Source organism: Nicotiana sylvestris, chromosome 5 (genome assembly GCF_000393655.2).
Source record: "Nicotiana sylvestris chromosome 5, ASM39365v2, whole genome shotgun sequence".
Lineage (NCBI taxonomy): Eukaryota > Viridiplantae > Streptophyta > Magnoliopsida > Solanales > Solanaceae > Nicotiana > Nicotiana sylvestris.
The window spans coordinates 29,753,913-29,775,919 of record NC_091061.1 but is presented as its reverse complement, the minus strand read 5'-3'; the positions used below and the strand labels follow the sequence as shown (position 1 = coordinate 29,775,919).

At 35.9% G+C, this 22,007-nt stretch overlaps 1 protein-coding gene across 1 annotated transcript; it reads left to right on the top strand.

The window, feature by feature from the left end:
- Positions 1-18,682: 18,682 nt before the first annotated feature.
- On the top strand, positions 18,683-21,736 carry LOC104243161 (uncharacterized). Its single transcript, XM_070147456.1, has 4 exons — positions 18,683-19,020; positions 19,644-19,855; positions 20,382-20,643; positions 21,326-21,736. The coding sequence occupies exons 1-4, from the start codon at positions 18,778-18,780 to the stop codon at positions 21,455-21,457; spliced, it is 849 nt and encodes a 282-aa protein (XP_070003557.1). The 5' UTR covers positions 18,683-18,777; the 3' UTR covers positions 21,458-21,736.
- Positions 21,737-22,007: the final 271 nt, after the last annotated feature.

Here is a 22,007-nt window from a genome sequence, read left to right as displayed (position 1 = left end):
AATTACACAAGTTTGATATAAGGCATAAAGAAAAATTCATATTCCAAAATTTACGTATATTTTTTTGGTCTTGTAAATGATAATATTCTCCTTATCGGAACTTCATATTCAATTGAGTATTTTCTTATTCCAGTCAAGAGAGCAGGGAGTTTATATATACAATAATAAAGTATTTTCATTACCATCGAGCTATAATCGATGGGCAGGCCCCTATTGGGCAACCTCTGATTAGATGGTAAGTTATATACTGAGCCTACTGTGGCCGAGCACCTATGAGCGAGCCCAGTTGGTCGAGATACAGAGCCTAATATGGCCGAGCGCCTATGAGAAAACCTACTATGGTAGAGCAGTTTATATATATATACCGATCCTTATAACGCTGGAAAACTATTTTACTTACTATATTGAGAGAATTGAGTCAGTAATAGCAGGTGAACATATCTTCAGATTATCTTGACTCCCAGTTACTTTCAGTTAGTATATTATCAGTTCAGTTTCAGCTTTCAGTATATTGTCTTACATACTCGGTACATTATTTCGTACTGACATTCCATTTTTGGGGGCAATGCATTTCATGTGTGCAGGTTCAGCCAGAGAGGCGGGTAGACCGTCTCATTAGGTATTGCCCGAGTTCAGCTTGATCGATAAGCTCCATGCCCTTCGGAGTTGCTGGGTATAGAGCTTTATGTACATCTTGTGTATATATGTATATATGTTATGAGTAGGTCGGGGCCCTGTTCCGATCACAGTATATCCATCCGTAGAGGCTTGTAGACATATCCTGTCAGTTAGTGCAGTATGTTGGGCTTGTAGGCCTTGTATGTATATTTGGTTGGTTTGTCAGCTATAGTAATCATGACGGCCTCATCGGCCCAACTTTATATTGATATTCAGTCAGCATTCACAGTTATCATGCGATGTGGCCCATGGCCAAAGTATGACATCATATGTTCGGAGTCCCTTAGTCGCAAGTTGGTATGCAAGGATATGTGAGGCACTGAATGCCGGTCTTTCCCCCCATGTTTGGGGCGTGACAAAATTGGTTTCAGAGTAGTTCTGTCCTAGGGAGTCTACAGGTCGTTTCTAGTAGAGTCTTGTTTATGGGTGTGTTGTGCACCACACTTATAAGTAGGAGGCTACAGGGCATTTAGGGCTGTCACTCTTTCTTCTTACTCTAGATCGTGTGGTAGAGCTTAGTTGTAAGGACTCAGTTTCCTAAACTCTGTCTTATTCATAATACGACGATGACTACATCTAGAAAGTCAGTTGGTAAGAGATTGCATATGGCTATGAAAGAATTGAGTCAGAGGAACTCGATTTTCATGATGTTTATAATGAGTAAATGTAAGGCCTTCAGCAAATCATGTGCGTACTAAGACATGTAAGCCTCTTGATAAGGAACCTTAAGATATGAATATCTATCCACCTTTATAGTGAAAGGCAGTGAGAGATTCAGAAGATAGATACAAGTTTCAACAAACAAAAGAAGCAAGATGAAGAAGGGTACGAGGCGCCCAGTAAATAAAGATTATCAGTATTTATAATTTAGGCAGAGAAATATAAGCCTTTTGAGTTATCTTCAACAATAACAGAGGTATGTACAATTGGCCACACCGATCTCGGTTATGCCCTGTGGGAGCTAACAGAAATAGTTAAGAGAAGGACGGATATCAGGATTCGGCTGGGTTAGAGCGACCCAAAGTGGTGGATAAATTATTTGCGTTAGTTGACATTTCCGAAGGATATTGCAAATGTGCTAATAGATCTCCTTATGAGACACCCAGATGGTGCGCTCAAAATAGTACACCTGGATATGACTACTACAAAGATAGACACTGGAAGCCTTGAAGGGATAAATATTACCTTAGTATGGCTCCCGTCCCTAGCAGAGCGAGAATGCTAGGCAACCCGAAGAGCCAATAGATGAAGCAAGGGTAGCTAAAAGTGAAAGAATTCCTTGTTCGAGTTTTTAGAATAAAGTGATAGACATAAATGTTAGTGGAAATAAGAAGAGAGTTAATGAAATATTATGAGTAAGATGTGATACAAGAAGGACAACGAGTAGTTGGTAGTTGATTCAGGAAGAGCCCAGTTAAGGCTAAACAAGATGTTACAGATGAGTCAGCAGATCGTGCAATATAGACATAGTAAAAACAAATATAGTGAATTCAGCCTTGCAGTAATGCCATTATAATACTTGAAAAATATTCAAATAAGAGTTGGGGTAGTTAAAGGTACCGTATGAATGTTATGGAAAATAAAAGAGAGTCTCACTAGGAAAACAGTCAAAACTTCTATTCAGAAGCAACTGTAAAAGCACATGAGTGTGAAGGTAAGTAACTAAGGATAACTATAGTTGAGAAAGAACATCAAAAATTCCGTCGAGTATACGATGTAATAAGCTTGTAGCCTTACAAAATTCAGAAGATCCTCTCTAAGTACTATAATGAAAAACTAACCGAGGAAGTAAGAAAGAAGGCTTCAACCTAAGCTCAGTGACCCATAGAGGGAATTGTCTTATAATAACAGTCTCACAACAACATTGTATATGCTCCATAAGAAAGTGGCACCTACCGTGGCTATGAATGGGAAGAAGCAAAAAAATCAAATCAAAAGGTTATATTCAAGATCATATTGGTCGTACGGAATTCCAATATGTGTGGGCACTAAGATAAGCTAAGTATGCACGCAACAAGGGGCAGAAAGATCAGGAAAAGTAATAACTTATGTTTAAAGAAAGCTGAGAAGGAACGAAATAAATTATTCGATCAATGAATCAGAGTTGGTTACGTTATAAACGCACTTAAGAGTTCGGAGTATTATCCATGCAGCATATATATTGACAATCATATAGCCGTAGAAGGTTCTGGTATAAGTTAGAAGGGACAACTGAGCCCGGGTCATAGACAAAGGATTGAATTGTTAAAGGATTGAATATAGCGCCCTTGAAAGGCTAAAAGTAATAACTAACACCATAAGTCGCAGATCGGAAGATAGCTTAAGCCAACATAAAGGTTGATCAGAGGAAAGAGAAAACTAAAGAGTTACATCAACTAAGTAAATCAGAAGTTTGATTATTGAAACCAGAAAATAATGGACATAATGATTGAGAACATTGCAGGATCACTCTTAATATTAGAGGTACAAGAGAGATAATATAGTAGCCATATTTTATAATGGCTCTACAATAAAGCCAGTTAAAAGAATACCAGCCTCATAAGAGGCCAGTATAAAGCTCTCATCGAATCATGTAAAAAGGTGCGAGTAGTATAATAGAAGTTCGAGTTGTGGATGTGAATTATACCTATATGGAAGGGAGGTTATGAAGGAGATAGAAGATGTGATACGAGACTTTAAGGTAAGTAAGATAAAGGTGAACAATGTACGAGATACTCAAACGTAGAAGGTTGTGAACATTTCATACTTCGGATAGAAGGCTAGAAGCGCGAGGATACAACATCCAGGAATGATACTGGCATCGTCAGTGGCATGTCTTCCAGTCTATGGTTTCTAGTTATCGAGAAGTCTAATTAAGAGAGTAAAGAGGATTTAAAAATAATTTGATCTCTCGCTTGATTTTCTATAATAACACAACGAAATCTATGGTGCAATCAAGTTGAAGGAAGGTTGTGAGTAGTATAAATGGAAATATGTAAATCGCAAGCTAAAGTATGGTAGAGCAACAAGGACTTAGGAAGACAGGAGTAAGGATAAGAAAGGGCGAGTGAGAAGGTGACGATAATGGATGAGTCCTCGGTATTAAGCCCGTGAAAACAAGAATGGCTGATGGTTTCTCTAAATTATACAAAGCTCAGTATAGCCTGAATGAACTCAAAGGAGTCTAAGACTAATGGCATTTAAAAAAAATGAAATGTTGCCCTGGTAGTAAAATGAGGGCGTAATCGTGATAAATGAAGGATGACATTTGAGCCTTCGATTGAGTAATGATTTGATGAATTGTACAGGATCAAAATACCCTCATAAGGAGAATCACATTGGGATGCTATGAAATATAATTATTGGAGTACAATATCGCCCCTAGGTTGATTAGGCAAGCCACTTCAAATATTCCCTAATGAGACGTAAGCCCTGGTGACAATATTGTAAATCAACAATGGATGGATAAAAGTTACAAAGGATGAGATGAGATTAGGTCATCAGTCTTAAGATGAACAGCAATAAAGAAGTATTACAAGGTACCACATGACGATGATAGTAAGATGTACAAGGTATGTTAAAAGTGAGTAGAATTATAAATAATTTGAGATAATTCTTAATTATGTGGGTAATTGGTTAATTATTTGTTTAATGAGAGATTATCCATGTATTGTGGATAATTAATAGGTAGGGACAAAGCCTCCCACGTGGTAGCCCATAAAGTGATTAAAAGGAGCCACTAAGTAACTCATATGATATTTATCAAGGTGTCATATTATTAGAATATCTAACAAGGAATTCATTATCATAATAATTAAGGTGGCCCTTAAATAAACTACTAAACCTCTATTTGTACTAACTATTTGATTGAAGAACAGAAGGTGGACGTGAAATCCATTACTACTAGAATCATTCTACTATCAAAGCAATAATCATGATTTGTAGTCATGTCTCTCTTTCTAGAAAAATTAAACTCTTGACATACAGTAGTGTGAAGAGAATGACTAAAGCATTTATTCCACTGCTCCAATTATCTAAGTCACCAAAGATTGTCGACGTTTCTTCCTCCATGGGAAGGCTAAAGAGAGATCTCATACGTGATTTACAGTGGTCGGAGCTATAACGTGAGATTTTGTGATTCTAAGGGATTACAGTGCAATCTTTCTCAAGAATATCATACGGTTATTTTTCTCTACTTCGATCCGCCGTAACATGTTTTGTCTCAATTGACGTGTATAGGAGGGATTTTCAACAGAATCGGCTCAAGTATGTTAATGATAAGCACTTCCTTCATTTGGCATGATCTCATAATTACACGAGTTTGATAACAAGGCATAAATAAAAATTCATATTCCGAAATTTACATATATTTTCCTAGTCTTGTAAGTGATAATATTCTCCTTATCCGGACTTCATATTCAATTGAGTATTTCCTTCTTCCAATCAAGAGAGCAGAGAGTTTATATATATAGTATTAAATTATTTTCATTACCATCGAGCTGTAATCGATAGGTAGGCCCCCTATTGGGCAACCTCTTATCAAACGGTAAGTTATATACCGAGCCTACTGTGGTCGAGCGCCTATGAGCGAGCCTAGTTGGTCGATATACAGAGCCTAGTATGGCCGAGCGCCTATGAGAGAGCCTACTATGGTAGAGCAGTTATATATATAAGGCCGGACAACTATTTTACTTACTATATTGAGAGAATTGAGTCAGTAACAGTAGCCGAACATATCTTTAGATTATCTTTGACTCCCAGTTACTTTTAGTTAGTATATTATCAGTTTAATTTCAACTTTCAGTATATTGCCTTACATACTCGGTACATTATTTCGTACTAACGCTCCTTTTCTGGGGCCACTGCATTTCATGTGTGCTGGTTCAGACAGACAGGCGGGTAGACCTCCTCATTAGGTGTTGCCCGAGTTCAACTTGATCGGTAAGCGCTATGCCCTTCAGAGGTGCCAGGTCTAGAGCTTTATGTACATCTTGTGTATATATGTTATGAGTAGGTCGGGGCCCTATTGCGATTACAATATATCCATCACTAGAGGCTTGTAGACATATCCTGTCAGTAAGTGCAGTATGTTGGGCTTGTAGGCCTTGTATGTATATTTTGTTGGTGTGTCAGCTGTAGTAATCATGAAGGCCTTGTCGGCCCAGCTTTATATTGATATTCAGTTAGCATTCGCAGTTGTCGTATGATGTGGCCCATGGCCAAAGTATGACATTATATGTTCGGAGTCCCTTAATCGCAAGTTGGTACGCAATGATAGGTGAGGCACCGGTTGCCGGTCTATCCCCCCCAGGTTCGGGGCGTGACATATATGATAAAACGAACATACTCGAAGCTTCAAATCATGCATAACAACCTCGAAACGATGAATCACACTTTAGGTCAAAATCAATTAACTTTGAAACTTCAACTTCTACGACCGATACCAAAACTTATCAAATCACCTTCGATTGACCTCAAATTTTGCACACAAGTCATATTTGTCATTACAGACCTATTCCAACTTCCGGAATCGGAATCCGACCCCGATATCAAAAAATCCATTCCCGATTAAACTTCCTAAAAATCCAACTTTCGCCAATTCAAGACTAATTCGACCGCAGACCTCTAAATTACAATCCGGACACACTCCTAAGTCCAAAATCAGCCAACGGAGCTAACAGAACTCCATTCCGAGGTCAAATTCTAAAAAGTCAAACTTGGTTAACTCTTCCAACTTAGAGCTTAAATCTTGAAGTTCATTCTTCCCAATCGATTCCGGATAACCTGAAAGCTAATACTGACGATTTACACAAGTCATAATACATCATGCGGAGATATTCGAAGCCCTCAATACACCAAGTGGAGTGCAGGTACTCAAAACGACTAGTACGGTCGTTACATCCTCCACCACTTAAACAAACATTCATCCTCAAACATGTAGGAGTCATAATCTCGAGGAGTCACGGTGTAACCTTACTATGCATAATCTCGAGGGTGATCCCATGTCACCCTGATCCATATAAGCCCGCCAACACAACATAACTAGAGATCCTTATTTCGACTTTGGTCCTTAAACTTTAGAACCTAATCCATATCATCCAAAATTCAGTACGAGACCCGAATCCCACATCTATACATTGTATCAGTATAAACAAGATGTATCAAGTCATACCATTACTTCGACACTCACAGTAGGAACTACAGACCATCATTATTGCCCAAAAACAAATCCGGTGCAGGTAGCAAACCTCATATCAATTAGAACTTCGTTCAAAACCTTCATACCCTACTGATGATAAATGATCATAACCGCTTAACCACTTATCTGGTCAATAATCCAAGAAACTCACTCGTCCAACCAGGGCCATTGTCCAAATCCTCAGCAAAATATAGAATTATTCTTCCAACCCTTCCTCATCCCAATACATTAGTGCAAATCTCAGGTCTAGAAACCTCATCTCAGCCAGTACATGCAGCCTCACTGACAAGTACCAACAATGATGATATTGATCCCCACACAACCCGGTTTCGTACACCAACAAGTAATAATTCAAACACCACAGATAACAGTAACAAAACTAAATAAGAAGACTATTAAGCAAGATAAGCAGGCAGAGAAATTTTAGCATTTTACTACAAACTATTTTCAACAAGGTGAAAGCAAAATACACGAAATAGGAATAAGGAGTCACATTTCATCACTGTACCGTCGCGACATGCAACTCGATCCCATCATATCAGTCCATATAGGGTACCCATCGAGCCATAATACTCAAGCTAACTGATCACATGTGTGTCAATATCAAGCACAATAGAGTGCACAAAATATAATTGTGGGAAAATTATTTGAAACAAAAAATACTAAAAAGAACAAGCACAACTATGGTGCAATAAGAAAATCAACATCACGAAGACCACCTCACCCATAGTGCCATGAGGTCTAAACTGAATCACACTATGCATGTGAAGAATCATGTAACCCTCACAACCCGTCATAGTATAAGAGGGAAACATTTAACATAAACCAAGGAATGAATAACATCCATTTCATCTGATGATATACATGTAGTAACAACTGCGCAAGAGCAAACAAATCCGATCTGATACAGAATACACATTCTCATTAGGCTCAAAAGCAACCCCCAAACCAATTTCCGATCATCCCCAAACATGTAATTAACCTTCCAAAAGTCCGTAGCAACTTTTCCATAACACCGACCATCAATCATCCAATCCTCAACATTTCTTCACAGCTTGCAGTCAAGGAATAGTCTGTCATCGAGAACATCAACTCTCTGAACCTCATGATTACCAGAATCTGCATATCCAATTCTAACACCACTACTCACATGGCTAATGCGTCACCCATACTCCATTATTCTATGGAAAACACCCATAAGTCAAAACACAATGTACCTGCCAACAGGTGAACTCTCCTCCGGTGGAAACACATAGTGCCAGCAAAACCTTAAACACCTGAAATCGTTTGTGACATCAAGAACTTATACCTTTCCCTCCAAAACTAACTACAACCTTGTACATGCAACTTTTCAACCCCACACAATGCATCACCTCTAACATGCTTATTCGCAACACTACGAAAGTCTCATAGTCAACTCTGAACCATGAGCAAATTGAATACCTCATCAACCGAGAATCTTTTATTTATCTCAATCTAGGAGAACACCACCACACGTAATATAACTTCTATACCTGTAGAAAACATCAACTTCGACCATGGTCATAACCATGATAAATTCTTCGAAATTCAGTAACACATAATTGAGTAATCAGAACCAATCGCCTCTAACTCAACCGAGTCACACAAACTTCCAACCCAAGAGTAACTCAATCCGATATGACCGCTTTGAGGGGAACCTCCTGGGAATGTGAAGCCATTTCTTGTATCACTTCAACATTGACATGTAGACCTTTCTTGAGAAAGAAATACCGCAGATCTTATTACCATTCGCTATCATTTTCCAGCCTGCCCATAGACAAATCCAAAAGTCCTTAAGGACTACATAAGACCTAGAACTCACCAGAACCTTGTCGATAACCACTCATCTTACTTTAATCTTCAATACACAGGTAATACACATCGAGCAACCCGTATTTCACCAGTGTATGCCCATTCAAAGAAATAACCAAGCAATTTCTCTGTCCGGAAACTGATACGGCCCATGATCCTACAATCCGATCGTCATTAGCAGACTCCACCACTTAGCTCGAAGCCATAGAACACCTCATTAGCACCCAAAGTACCATATCTTCACAGCATGCCCTGATCCCGCATGACTATTTAGCTGAATACTTCAAAAACTCATGCAATGTTGATCATAGAAAAACCCGAAGACTGCCAAGCGCTTACCCATCATCGCAATAGTCAAACACTTTCCCCAAATTCTCTAAAATGATAACATATGCACTCAACCAAATGGAAACCTCATAGATACACACGATCCAAACTCATCATGCAGGAGATGGCCCACCAATTATACTCAAATTGACACCTTGCCATGAACCCACCTTAATCACAATAGTCAGGCCACCATCCAATCTTTCCAAATCTGTGCTTACTAACCAGACATATGAACACTCCTCATACCACAAATGAACGACTAGAATATTTAACACTACATCTGCTTCTAAGGCTAGACAACACATTGCGATGATAATCAAGCATCCATAGCCCGTCGTAATCTATCTGCGGCATCACTAATCGTCGACACATAGAAAATACTGAGTGCACAACATCACATATGAGCAATTGGGAGGAGTCAAAGTCGTAGATTTCAAGATAAAACAAGGCTGCACGACAAGGAAATAAGAAAGGGAATTTTTTCCTAAATGCCCTATAGCCTCCCTAAGATAGGTATGGACGTCATCATACCGATCCGTAGGACTCTACTAGATACTTGCTAATGACTCGTAGAACCTACGAACCTAGTGCTTTGATACCACCTTGTCACGACCCAAAAACCACTAATCGTGATGGAACCTAACTCAATCCGCTAGGTAAGCCAACTAACAGAAAATATAATCCAAAAGAGACTATAGGAAAATAGTAAAGAATTATCTGAACATTTACAAATTGACCCAAGAACTGGTAGTACGAATCACGAGCTTCTAAGACTTGGAATTTACAAAACTGATACAAATAATTACACGTTCTGTTTGAAAGTTACATAAACAGAATAGCAAAACCTAAGCTACCAAGGACAAGTGGCAGCTATTTCCGGAATGCACGAACATCTTCAGAGTTAGCCCCCGACATCACCAGCAGCTCCATTCCAAAAATCTGTACACAATGTACAGAAGTGTAGTATCAGTACAACCGACCCCATGTACTGGTAAGTATCTTGTCTAACCTCGTCGAAGTAGTGACGAGGATTTTTAGTTTAAAAAATACATTCTAATAAAGTTTGCACAATAAATCAGCAATAGAAATATACCACAATATAATATAGAAGAATATATGAAGCGGATACGCCAAACAATAATCGAGTGTTAACAGATATCACAATTTGGAATCTTCAAATACCTCGACCAATCTTTTCCTTAGACTGAAATCAATAAACCACAACAGTCAATTCTTAACTTTCATAGCATGAGGAATGTACTCAGATATCAAGTTAATTGCACGGCAACACCCTTCCTGCTTTTATCTCATCCTCACATAATATACGTATAACAGAACCAACAGATGACAGAAATACCGATAACAGGAATTACAAGGTAGGAAATACACAAGTAGCAATAATGAAAAAGTATAACCATATGGGCAACAGTAAAAAACTAGGCGGAAAGCATGTGAGTGATAACAGCAATTGGAAACAAGGAATATCAACTTCAACTAACTAGCATGATGAAGGCCTAAATACAAATACAACGAATAAGAAGGAAACACATGATCTTTACAAGTTAACAAGTAGAGGCATGAATGAATAACATAGAAAAAGACTTGTACTAAAGTGTAACCAAGTAGATACGACATGGGTGTGATTATAGCAACAGGACGTAGATATGGTATTTGCAAGTTAAACAAGTAGAAGACAGGGCAACACAACAACAATTGAGATAGAGATCAAGGACAAGACAATAACAACAGGTCACACATGGTCTATAAGTATGACAATAACAACTCAATTTAAAGGTATAAACGTATAAACGAAAAATAGATATCACATTATAATGCATGTCCCTCGTCCTCACCTTCACAGAAGCACCCATCGTGTCATGATCTCTCGATAATAAAAGCATGACAACATAATTGAAATGGCACGGCATCACCCTTCGTACTTTTACTCTAAAATGATGTGTCACGGCATCACCCTTCGTACTTTTACTCTCAATAATATGGTACGGCATCACCCTTCGTGCTTTTACTGTCAAATAATATGGCACATCATCACTCTTTGTGCTTTACACTCTCCTTCACATGATAGTGTATAAATAATGACACGACATCATCCTTCGTGCTTTATACTCATCCTTACCAAACATGTGTATATCAATGACAGTCAAGGCAGGAAGAATAAATAACATCAAGGAGAGTGTTTAAACGAATATTCCAAACAAATCCCAAGCACAACTTTCCAGGCCAACGATGATTCAATAAACCCTCACGAACCGTATTATTCAAGTACTTCTACAAATCTCCCAAATGACCATCAATCATAAGTATAGAATCTAGTATCTCAAGAAGATCGACCATAGCAATGTATTAATGACTACACCTAGTGATAACCGAATTAGACACATCAATGTATTCTAAGAATTCCATCAATTTGATCAAGTTATAATAAGCGAAGTCTTGATTTCTAACGTTTAATACTATGTTCTTAGTATCTAAGAGTTAAGTAAGGCATGAAGCAAGAAGGCCACTTAAATCTACAAGACACAATTATAACATAAGCTACCCCCAAGCATGATTAACCCTGGCACATACATATACGATCGTCACCTCATATATGTATTACCCACGAATGTGGCAAACAATGTCAAATAGGAGGAAAAATTCCCTCAACAAAGTTAGGCAAGATACTTACCTCAATTCGGCTAACTCAACACTCAGTTTTAGCCTTTTCCTTTACAAATTTGCCTCCGCTCGGCTCAATCTACCCAACGACGACTTGAATACATCACACAATGCAAGAGGAAGAAATTTCAATTAATAAAGCTGTGATTTTTATTAGATTTCTGAAAAGTCAATAAAAGTCAAATTCCGAGCTCGTCTGGTCAAAACATGGGTCTAAGGGTAGGTCTTGATTACCCATAGCCTAACTAGTCCAAATATATGTTTTGTTTTCAAATCCGAGTCTTCTTCGACTCTCAAATCCCAAATTTTTATTTTTCAAAACTTTGACAAAATCCCCAAATTTTTTCCTAGATTTCTCATGAATTTGATGTTAAATCTTATATAAAATCATAAAATATAGTGGATAATTGATTAGAGGTACTTACCCAATGATTTGGTATGAAATTCCCTTCGCTAAATTGCCTCTCATCGAAGCTAGGGTTCAAACTATATCAAAATGAAGCTAAGTCTCAGAATTCTCAACATCTAACAGGTTGCAGATGTCGCATTTGCGACAGGGGGTTCGCAAATGAGACCCCCGCCCCCAAATGCGAACAATATATCGCAAATGCGAACTGGAGTCTTTCCTGCTAAGGTCGCATTTGTGACCATGGGCTTCGCAAATGTGAACATGGGCCATCGAAAATGCGAGGAATTCTTCGCAAAAGGGAATTCCTGCCCAGCAGCCTGTGATTGAAAAAGTGAGGATGCTTTGCAAATGCGATGACACCAGCACCAGCAATCAAAGATTATAAAAAATCATTCCAAAACCAACCTGAAACTCACTCGAGCCCTTGGGGCTCCAAACCAATCATACACCCAGGTACAAAAACACAACACGAACTCCCTCGTGTGCTCAAATCATCAAATTAACCACTAAAACCATGAATCGGACACCAAAACGCATGAAGATCAAACTAAACTTCAAGAACTTCTAGAAGCACAACCAAGCGTCGAACCATATCAAATCAACTCCAAATGGCGCCAAATTTTTCATACAAGTTCTATTGACAAAATGAACTTACTCAAAACTTCAAATCACTCACAATAACCTCGAAACGATGAATCCACCTCAAGTCAAAATTAATGAACTTTGAAACTTCAACTTCTACGGCTGATACCGAAACCTATCAAATCACCTCCGATTGACCTCAAATTTTGCACACAAGTCGCATTTGCCATTACGAACCTATTTTAACTTCCGGATTCAGAATTCGATCCCGATAACAGAAAGTCCATTCCCGGTCAAACTTCCTAAAAATCCAACTTGTGCCAATTCAAGACTAATTCGACTACGGACCTCCAAATTATAATACGAACACGCTCCTAAGTCCAAAATCAACCAATGGAGCTAACAGAACTGACAGAACTCCATTCCGAGGTCAAATGCTAAAAGTCAAACTTGGTCAACTCTTCCAACTTAGAGCTTAAATCTTGAAGTTCATTCTTCCCAATCGATTCCGGATAACTTGAAAGCTAATACCAACGATTTAGGCAAGTCATAATATATCATGCGGAGATACTCGAGCCCTCAATATACCGAGCAGAATGCAAATACTTAAAATGACTAGTCGGGTCGTTACATCTATCTTTTACACATAAAAAAATCTAAAAATATCATTTTCATAATTTTAAAATTATAAAGGGGCATAATGTACAAATAGCACATTTTAAAGTAGGTTAATTCTTTTTTGACGAGTTGTCGTATGCTTCAATGTGTTTCAACAACTACAAAAGAAATAAAGGTACATAAGATCTTGACAATGAAATCAAACTATATACTGTGTACTAAATAGCTTAACGAAATTAAATAGTATTTAGTGGCATTTTCATCATGCATTTTCTTTGAAGCAACCATGAATCTCGATTAAATAATATATCAAGCATTCAAAATTTTACGAAAACATATCTTATATGAGCTTATAATATACTTCTGATCTTCTTACCTTATTTTATGTGTGGTTGTACTAAACAAATTACGTATCATGCTTGACAAAAGAGTTTAGATTTTATGCATTAACGTTGCAAAAAAATATTTACTAGGTTAACTAGTATAACATTTTACCAAATTGTCAATAAATATTTACAATGATCGGTTTATTTGTAAAATGTTTAGACTCGAGTTACCTACCAATTAATGGTTGAGGAACATGGCGGATGGTGATGCCAATCAAATTTAGGTAGGGTACAAGATTTAGTTGTCTAAAGCCACAACACAATATATATATATATATATATAGAGAGAGAGAGAGAGAGTTTAAGACGACTAAGACGACAAGATTTAAAGACTATTTTGTTTACGTTATACACATCTTGGGTTTAAGATTACAAGAGGATAAAGATAAACAAGAATAACTGAATATCAAATTTGATTAACGTTGTAATTGAATTTTATAACGTAAGAAAAGGATGTTGCTCCAATAACATCAAATGATAATGAAGAATTCATAAACAGAAAGAGTCACCTTGCTTGAACAAGATCGACCTCCATACATTTGATAAAGTTGAATTACAGGTGAATACCGAGATTCTAAGTTCTTTTCTCTTTCTTCGACGAGGAGCCTGGGATTAGGGAACATCTACCCCTTTAGAGAGATACATCGGTCCGTGTGTATGTTTTTTTCAGTCCTCCCCCCACCCCCTTTATGTCACACTCTCTCATGATATTTATACCAAATACTTTTCTTACCCAGCAGCCCTTAACCGGAGTACCTAAATTCTTGGAATATCCCGTAAAATATTCCTCTAAAATATCTAAATGTTGAACTGGTCGTTCAGGCCGAATTGAGTGCTCGACCTCGACCGTAACTGAATCACTCACCGGTATATTGCTTCCTATATGTGACCTTGGCTTGGTTGACTCTTGGTCGTTCTTCCTTAAGCAGAATTCTTTTGTTCAGATTTTGACCTATACACCAATACCGAAACTTAGATGCTTTTGATTTATTTTTTTTAAAAAAGCGAGACACAAAGACAGAGAAATGCTACTGAATCGTCCTTTGTGATCTGCATCAAGGCAAACCTGCAGTATACGGACAAAGGATTTCTTGCATTTTCCCATTAATAAAATTAATCATGTGAAGCACTACTTACAATTTATTATGGTAACGTCTAGCCCGGGTAATGTTATCTACTTTGGGCTTAGGTTTGTACTACTTCAAACTTAAAGCTTGTTTTCATATACCATCTTTCATGTGTTTTGTTAATATGTAATTTGCTTGGGGTGTTATACATTGCCGCCCCAGGAAACACAAAATTTTACTGATGAAAACCAAGGTCACTCTATGGACTTGTTCCCATAGACTGAGGCGCAGCCAAGCCTCAGCAAGTTCGGCTTCTTTTACAATGTTTAAGGAGTTTATAAACGGAATATTCAGCTCTGTCCCATCTGGTATACAATTTCTTTTGTAGTATGTTTAAAAAAGAATTATCTTTTTTTATGTCAACATAGTAATAATTGTTTACGTATGTATATTTACAGTTCACACAAATAATACCTAAGAGGTACATCCGCCATTGGTATTAAGTATTGTTCACACAAGTTGCAAAAAAGTGATATTCAAGTATAAATAAAGTATGACTTGTTTCCAATATCAAGAGAGATTCGACATGCTAATACACGACATGTTGCTCGTGCACAATGGCTACATCTAAACAAGTACTATGAAGAACAGAGCTTTCACCTAATGTCACCTATATCCAGCTGCAATATCACAGCTTCAACTTACTATTCCATATATAATTATCATTATTACTTATAAACATTTAATGTTTTTAAGCCATCCACACTGACTTTTACCTCCTGTGGTAGTAGGAGGTTTGGCACGACCCCTACCACGTTTATTTATAAGCTAAAGATACATGGAGGGGCCACATCACAATACCATTCCTCCAAAGTAAAGATACAAAAGAAAAAACTAAGGGGTCGTTTGGCACGATGGGTAAGCAAAAATAATTTTAAGATAACAATTTAATACTATCTTATCTCTTGTTTGGTTACTAATCTTAGGATAATTTTATTCCAGGATTAAAAACAGTACTAGATAATTTATATTTGCCAGAGGATAAAAAATAATCTCAAGATAAGTTATTTCAGGAAAAAGCAGTAAGACAATCTCATGATTAAAAAATAGTACTCGGTAATTTATACATGTCAGGGGATGAAAATAATCTCAGAATAAGTTATTTCAGGATAAAGCAACAAAACATACAATCTCATAATTAATATAACATATCAAACAGTCAATAAAAAATAAAACTAGAATATATAGTCCCAGCATAACTTATTTTCAAACTAAAGGAACCCCGAAGGAAACTAGGAAGCAGTGGGGATTATAAAATGTACAGCTACAAATTAAAGAGGACCCAAAAAGATCGCTCGTACAAAATGAAAGATTCAGATTATATTTCTTGTTTGCCAACATCACCACCCACAATTGTTTCTTCTTTTTTTATATGATTAAAAATAAACAAATTAGTTGGTGCACTTCTAGAACTAGAAGTAGGGGTGTACAAAGGAAACCGACAAACCGCATCAACCTGATAATCCGTGTTAAATCAATAAAAAAAAATTCGACTATAGTTTGGTTTGATTTGGTTTGGTGTTGGAAAAAAACCCGACCATAATTGGTTTGATTTGATTTTAACTAAAGAAGGTCAAACCGAAACCAAACCAACCCGACATTACATATATAGAAATTTTAGATATATTTAATATGTAAATATACTTATTGTGATGTAATTTATAAAAATTTCTTAAAAATTTTCATAATTTTATCTTTTAAGGTATTATTTCAAGGTTGACCTTAGAACTTTTGAATGCTCCAATAAGTTTTGTAGTCATTAATATTAGTAAATTAAATAATGCTAACAAAAGCCCAAACCAAAATCAAATCAATATTAATGCTAACAAAAGACATTCAATTCAATATTACGAACAGGAATGTATTGAATATCTATTTTTTGTTTTGCAACAATTTAGATAAAAATGCATAACCTATTTTTATTTTTCTTTAGCGTTTAGTCATGTAATTAATACTCCATTATTAGTCTATTTATTTTCGCATGACTTAGTACTTTTAGATTATATTTATTTTTATTATGGCTTTTTAATTAGCAATATTTATATTACATAATTTTATTGTCTTTATTGTTAAATATTTTAGGATAATGCCATGACACATCTCATATTTTGTATTATTTTCTTGGAAAATACTTTATATAGTTGTATCTTACTAGGATTAAAGAAATATTTTGAGCATATGTTATATGTTTTGTTCTACGAAGATTTACCAGAAAAACCCGAATAATCCGAAAATCCGAGAAAAATTGAGATTGAAAAACCCGAATTTATTGGTTTGATTTGGTTTTTAGATTTAATAACCCGACATAATTGGTTTGGTTTGGTAATTGTAAAATCCAAACCAACCCGACCTATCTACACCCTATCTAGAAGTATGTCAAAAACCTTCATTTCTTTGATTGATAGTAGCGTCTCTTAGAAAGGAATTGGTTCAGTGCCATTACAAATATTGGTAAATTAGAGTACTGTCTAGCAGCTTAAAATAGATAATTAAATATGATCAAAATACCCTTATATATTTCCAATTGCTGGTGTGCAGCTATCAACATATGGTGAGTACCCATTTTGAAGAACCTTTTTACTACATTTCAAGAAAATATAAACTATAATCTTCTTTTTGAAAATTAGATCAATGACCTTTAGTGTTAATTTCCAAGAAAAGATGTTAGATGATATTCTTTCAATTTGTGTAAGCTTTGAGTAGTAGAATTACCCGGCACCTGCGTGTTGCTGGGCTACATAGTAGGTATTCGATAAAATAGTCGAAGCACACATAAGCTAAGATAAAACAATAGCTATATAATTCTAACGTGCTTGAGCCATAAAGTAGGTTAATTCTTCTTTGAGGAGTTGTCGCATGCTTCGTTGTGTGTCAACAAATACAAAAGAAATAAAGGGTACATAAGATCGGCTTGACAATGAAATCAAACTATATACTATACTAAATAGCTTAATGAAATTAAATAGTATTTAGTGGCATTTTCATCATGCATTTTTTTTAAGCAACCATGAATCTCGATTAAATAACATATCAAGCGTTCAAACAATTTTACGAAACCATATCTTATATGAGCTTATATACTTCTGATCTTCTTACCTTATTTTATGTGTGGTTGTACTAAACAAATTAAGTATCATGCTTGAGAACAGAGTTTAAATTTTATGCATTAAGTTGTAAAAGATATTTACACTATTAGTGTAATTTCACCGATGATAATAGGTTAATTAGTAGCATTTTTGCCAAATTGTCAATTAATATTTACAATGATATGTTTATTTGTACAATATTTTAGACTCGAGTTAGTTACCAGTTAATGGTCGAGGAACATGGCGGGTGGTGCTGCCAATCAAATTTAGGCAGGGTACAAGATCAATCGTACAAGATTTAGTTGTCTAAATCCAACACTAAAAAGAGTACTTTTGATATGTTATAGGTATATATCTTTAGTTTAAGACGACAAGATTTAAAAACTATTTTGTTTACGTTATACACATCTTGGATATAAGATTACAAGACATTCAAAGGGTATTTTGATATATCATACACACGTTTAGTTCAAATAGTAAGATTCAAGAATTTTTTTTACATTTTTAAATGTTGTGCCCACATAAAATGAAAAAGAAACGAAGGAAATATAATTTTTTTTCTTAATATCGTTGTATACCGAATAAACGGAAAGAACAATGCATGTATTGAGCCATCTTTATTAAGGAGCGATTTACCATGACTTTCTGATATGAATTTGAATTTAATCGGATCTAATAAAAATATCAAACACCGTGTCATTAATAAAGTTGCTGAACGGTCCGTCAGGGAGCAGCACTGACATCACACATTGTGGTGAATAGTGGAGTAGTGACTCCATTACTCCCACTCATCTCAAAAACTTTGCTATTATTATAGTATATATATATATATACCAGCAAATAGGTTAGTTTTTTGTGTTTGATTTCAGCAATGATCAAGAAAGCAGCCTTATTAGTGCTGTTTTTAGCTTTAGTTTATCAAGCCATTCGTCCCCCTCCTCCCAAAACTTGCAGCACAGCAGGTCTCCCATCCACCACACCAAGAATCAAGCTTAGAGATGGAAGGCATTTGGTGTATAAAGAATATGGTGTCCCCAAAAAATCTGCAAATTATAATGTCATATATGTTCATAGCTTTGGTGGCAGCAAATTCGAGGCGGCACTTATAACTTCGGTACGTATAAAATTTATTGAATTTACTTCAGGCAAATTTGGTGCGACGGGAGTCATTTTTTCCAAAAAAAAAAAAAAAAAGATTAGCGCTTGGAACATTTTTTAAAGATTGATTACCTATAATAAGTTTATCTATATGAAAGAAGACTTATATCAACATGTAAATTCATTATATCAACATGTAAATTTATTATATCACAAGTATTTAGTCATGAAGACTATAGGGAGCGACCCCCACCATCATTGGATTAAAAACAAGTTAATTTTTTTTGTTAGAAAAATAGAAAAATGCCCAAACACCGTCGAAACGACCTTGAAACGCCAAAAACTGATGTTAGTCACGGCATAATCGTGAGTATTGATCAGTAGGCCATTTTCGATAAACCCATCAAATTTCAGGTCACTCAGAGTCCCTCAACTTGTTGACCTCCAATTTCAAATTCAGCCAAAAGCTAGTAAGGGAAGTCATTTCTCTCTTTTGGTGGAAAATATTACAACCAAAGATCAGAAAATAATTTTCTGAAAAATATTTTCCGTCATACCAAAATCACCTTGTATCTTCTAGATTTTTCAAGGCTTGAAGATTGAATTTTTTTGACTGAAATCAATTGTTGTTTGTCACAGAAAGCAATTGAAGAATTAGGGGTATACTTGGTGTCCTTTGATAGACCTGGTTATGGAAAAAGTGATCCTCATCCAAAGAGAAGTTTTAAAAGTTTAGCTTTAGATATAGAAGAGGTTGCTGATCAATTGGAACTTGGAGATAAATTCTATGTTGTTGGGTTCGCCATGGGTGCTCACTTTGTTTGGGGCTGCCTTAAGTACATTCCTCAACGGTAACATCATAATTTTTTTATTACTAATGTCTAATATGTTGTTTTCTTGCTATACTTGTCAAAGTTTAAGATGAAAAAATATTTATCCAATATGAGTCACTTAGTAAATAATTACACAGAATGTATATATATATACACAAAATATACGAATTTTATATATTTTTTTGCTATTATTTTTACAGCGGCTATACGGTATCATTTTTTTCAAGTAATATCTTGATAAACATTAGTAATTGATAATCTGGTAAACATTGTAACTAATCTGCTATTAATGGTGGACTCACCTTGGTTTAACAGTTGTTTATTGACCCATTTGATATATATATTATTTTTTTGACAATCCTTTGTGAAATTTCTAGCTTCGACATTATCTGCTAGCAATTAACTGATAATATAAAGAATCTTTACATTGTCTGGTATATATAACATAAATCTCATTTATTATTGTTTTATAATTTCACAAGATTGTGGTTTTCTTTGTTCTGGTTAAGCTTATAATCTCATTTGTGCCTTTTTTTATTCATAGCTTAGCTGGAGCTGCATTATTGGCTCCAGCAATCAATTATTGGTGGCCTGGATTTCCAGCAAACTTGACTAAACAAGCGTTAGATAAACAGTTACCCAGAGACCAATGGGTTTATCAAGTTGCGTACTATGCCCCTTGGCTTATGTATTGGTGGAACACTCAACAATGGTTTCCTGGCTTTAGTGTTATTACTGGGGAATTTAAATTGTCTCAAAAAGATCTCAAAATTGCCTACTCACTCGACGAGATGCAACTTCAGCAGGTACATAAATTATATATCCCCTTTACTATTTATTTAAGTCCAATAATTTTTATTCGGTACGTACTCTATTAAGAGACAATATTCAGAATTTTAAATTGAAAGTTAATCTTTAAAATCCCTAGCGCTAAACTTACTGTACTTTTGAAACACCAGTTCAGAATATTATTCGAACACTAAGGACCGTTTGGTACGAGGAATAAGGTGAGATAAGAATAAATTTATACCGTCAACCAAATATAGGATAAATTTAATCCCATACTTAATCCAGGAGATCCCATCTTATCCCATCAAACTTGGGATTATTGTATCCCACCTCTCATGTGAGATAAATTAGTCCAGGGACTATAATTCCAGAATTATAATCTCGGGATAATTTGGTCCGCGTACCAAACGACCCCTTAGGCTACATTCGCCAATGACTCTACTCTCGAAGTAGAAGCGTTCACGCTAGGCAAGATCATCTTTTCCCATTTCCTTTCTTTGGTATCATAATAAAAGGGCAGCCCGATGCACAAAGCATCTTTTTACCCAGGGTCCATCGAAGGATCGCACCCTAGAGGGCGTGATATAGACAGTCTACCCTAACACAAATATTAGTGATTGCTTCCCCGGCTCTGGTACCATAATGTGTTGCTTTTTTTTTTTTTAATATAGCTTGCTAACTAGTGATATTCATATGTAGGCATATGTTACACAACAAGGAGATTTTGAGTCCCTCCACAGAGACTTGATTATTGGTTTTGGTAAACCAGAATTTGATCCTATGGATATGAAAAACCCATTCCCTAACAACGAAAGCTTTGCGCATCTATGACATGGTGTTGACGATGGAATTGTGTCTGTTAATCTGCAACGTTTCATCGCGAAAAAACTTCCATGGATAAAATATCATGAGCTATCAGATGCTGGACATTTGTTTCCTTGTGGTGATGATAGTGTAAAAGATGTTATATGGAAGGCTCTTTTGAGTGAGAAAATTTAATTGATTTTTTACAATTTGAAAATTGTTAAGGTTATGATTGTAATAAGGTGGATCCAGGATCTTTTAATAATTTTCATATTTCTATATATTAGAAGAGCAACAGTTTCGACATGTGTGCTTCAATTCTTTTCAACAAAGTCTGAGGGCATTTAGGTCATTTCACATGACCTCTATACGTGACTTTTTGTGCGCTCCCCAGCTACTACGTGTAGCTTTTAAGGTACTCCCACATATATGCTTCCCTTTTCTTCTCTTTTAATATATCGTATACAATAGAGTTACAGAGCTTACTTAAATTTTTTACTTTCTCAAATCTCTTCAATTTGCAGGTTAATTTCTTACTCTTCAAAATGAATTTTGTTGCTATCTATGTGTTGTTTCT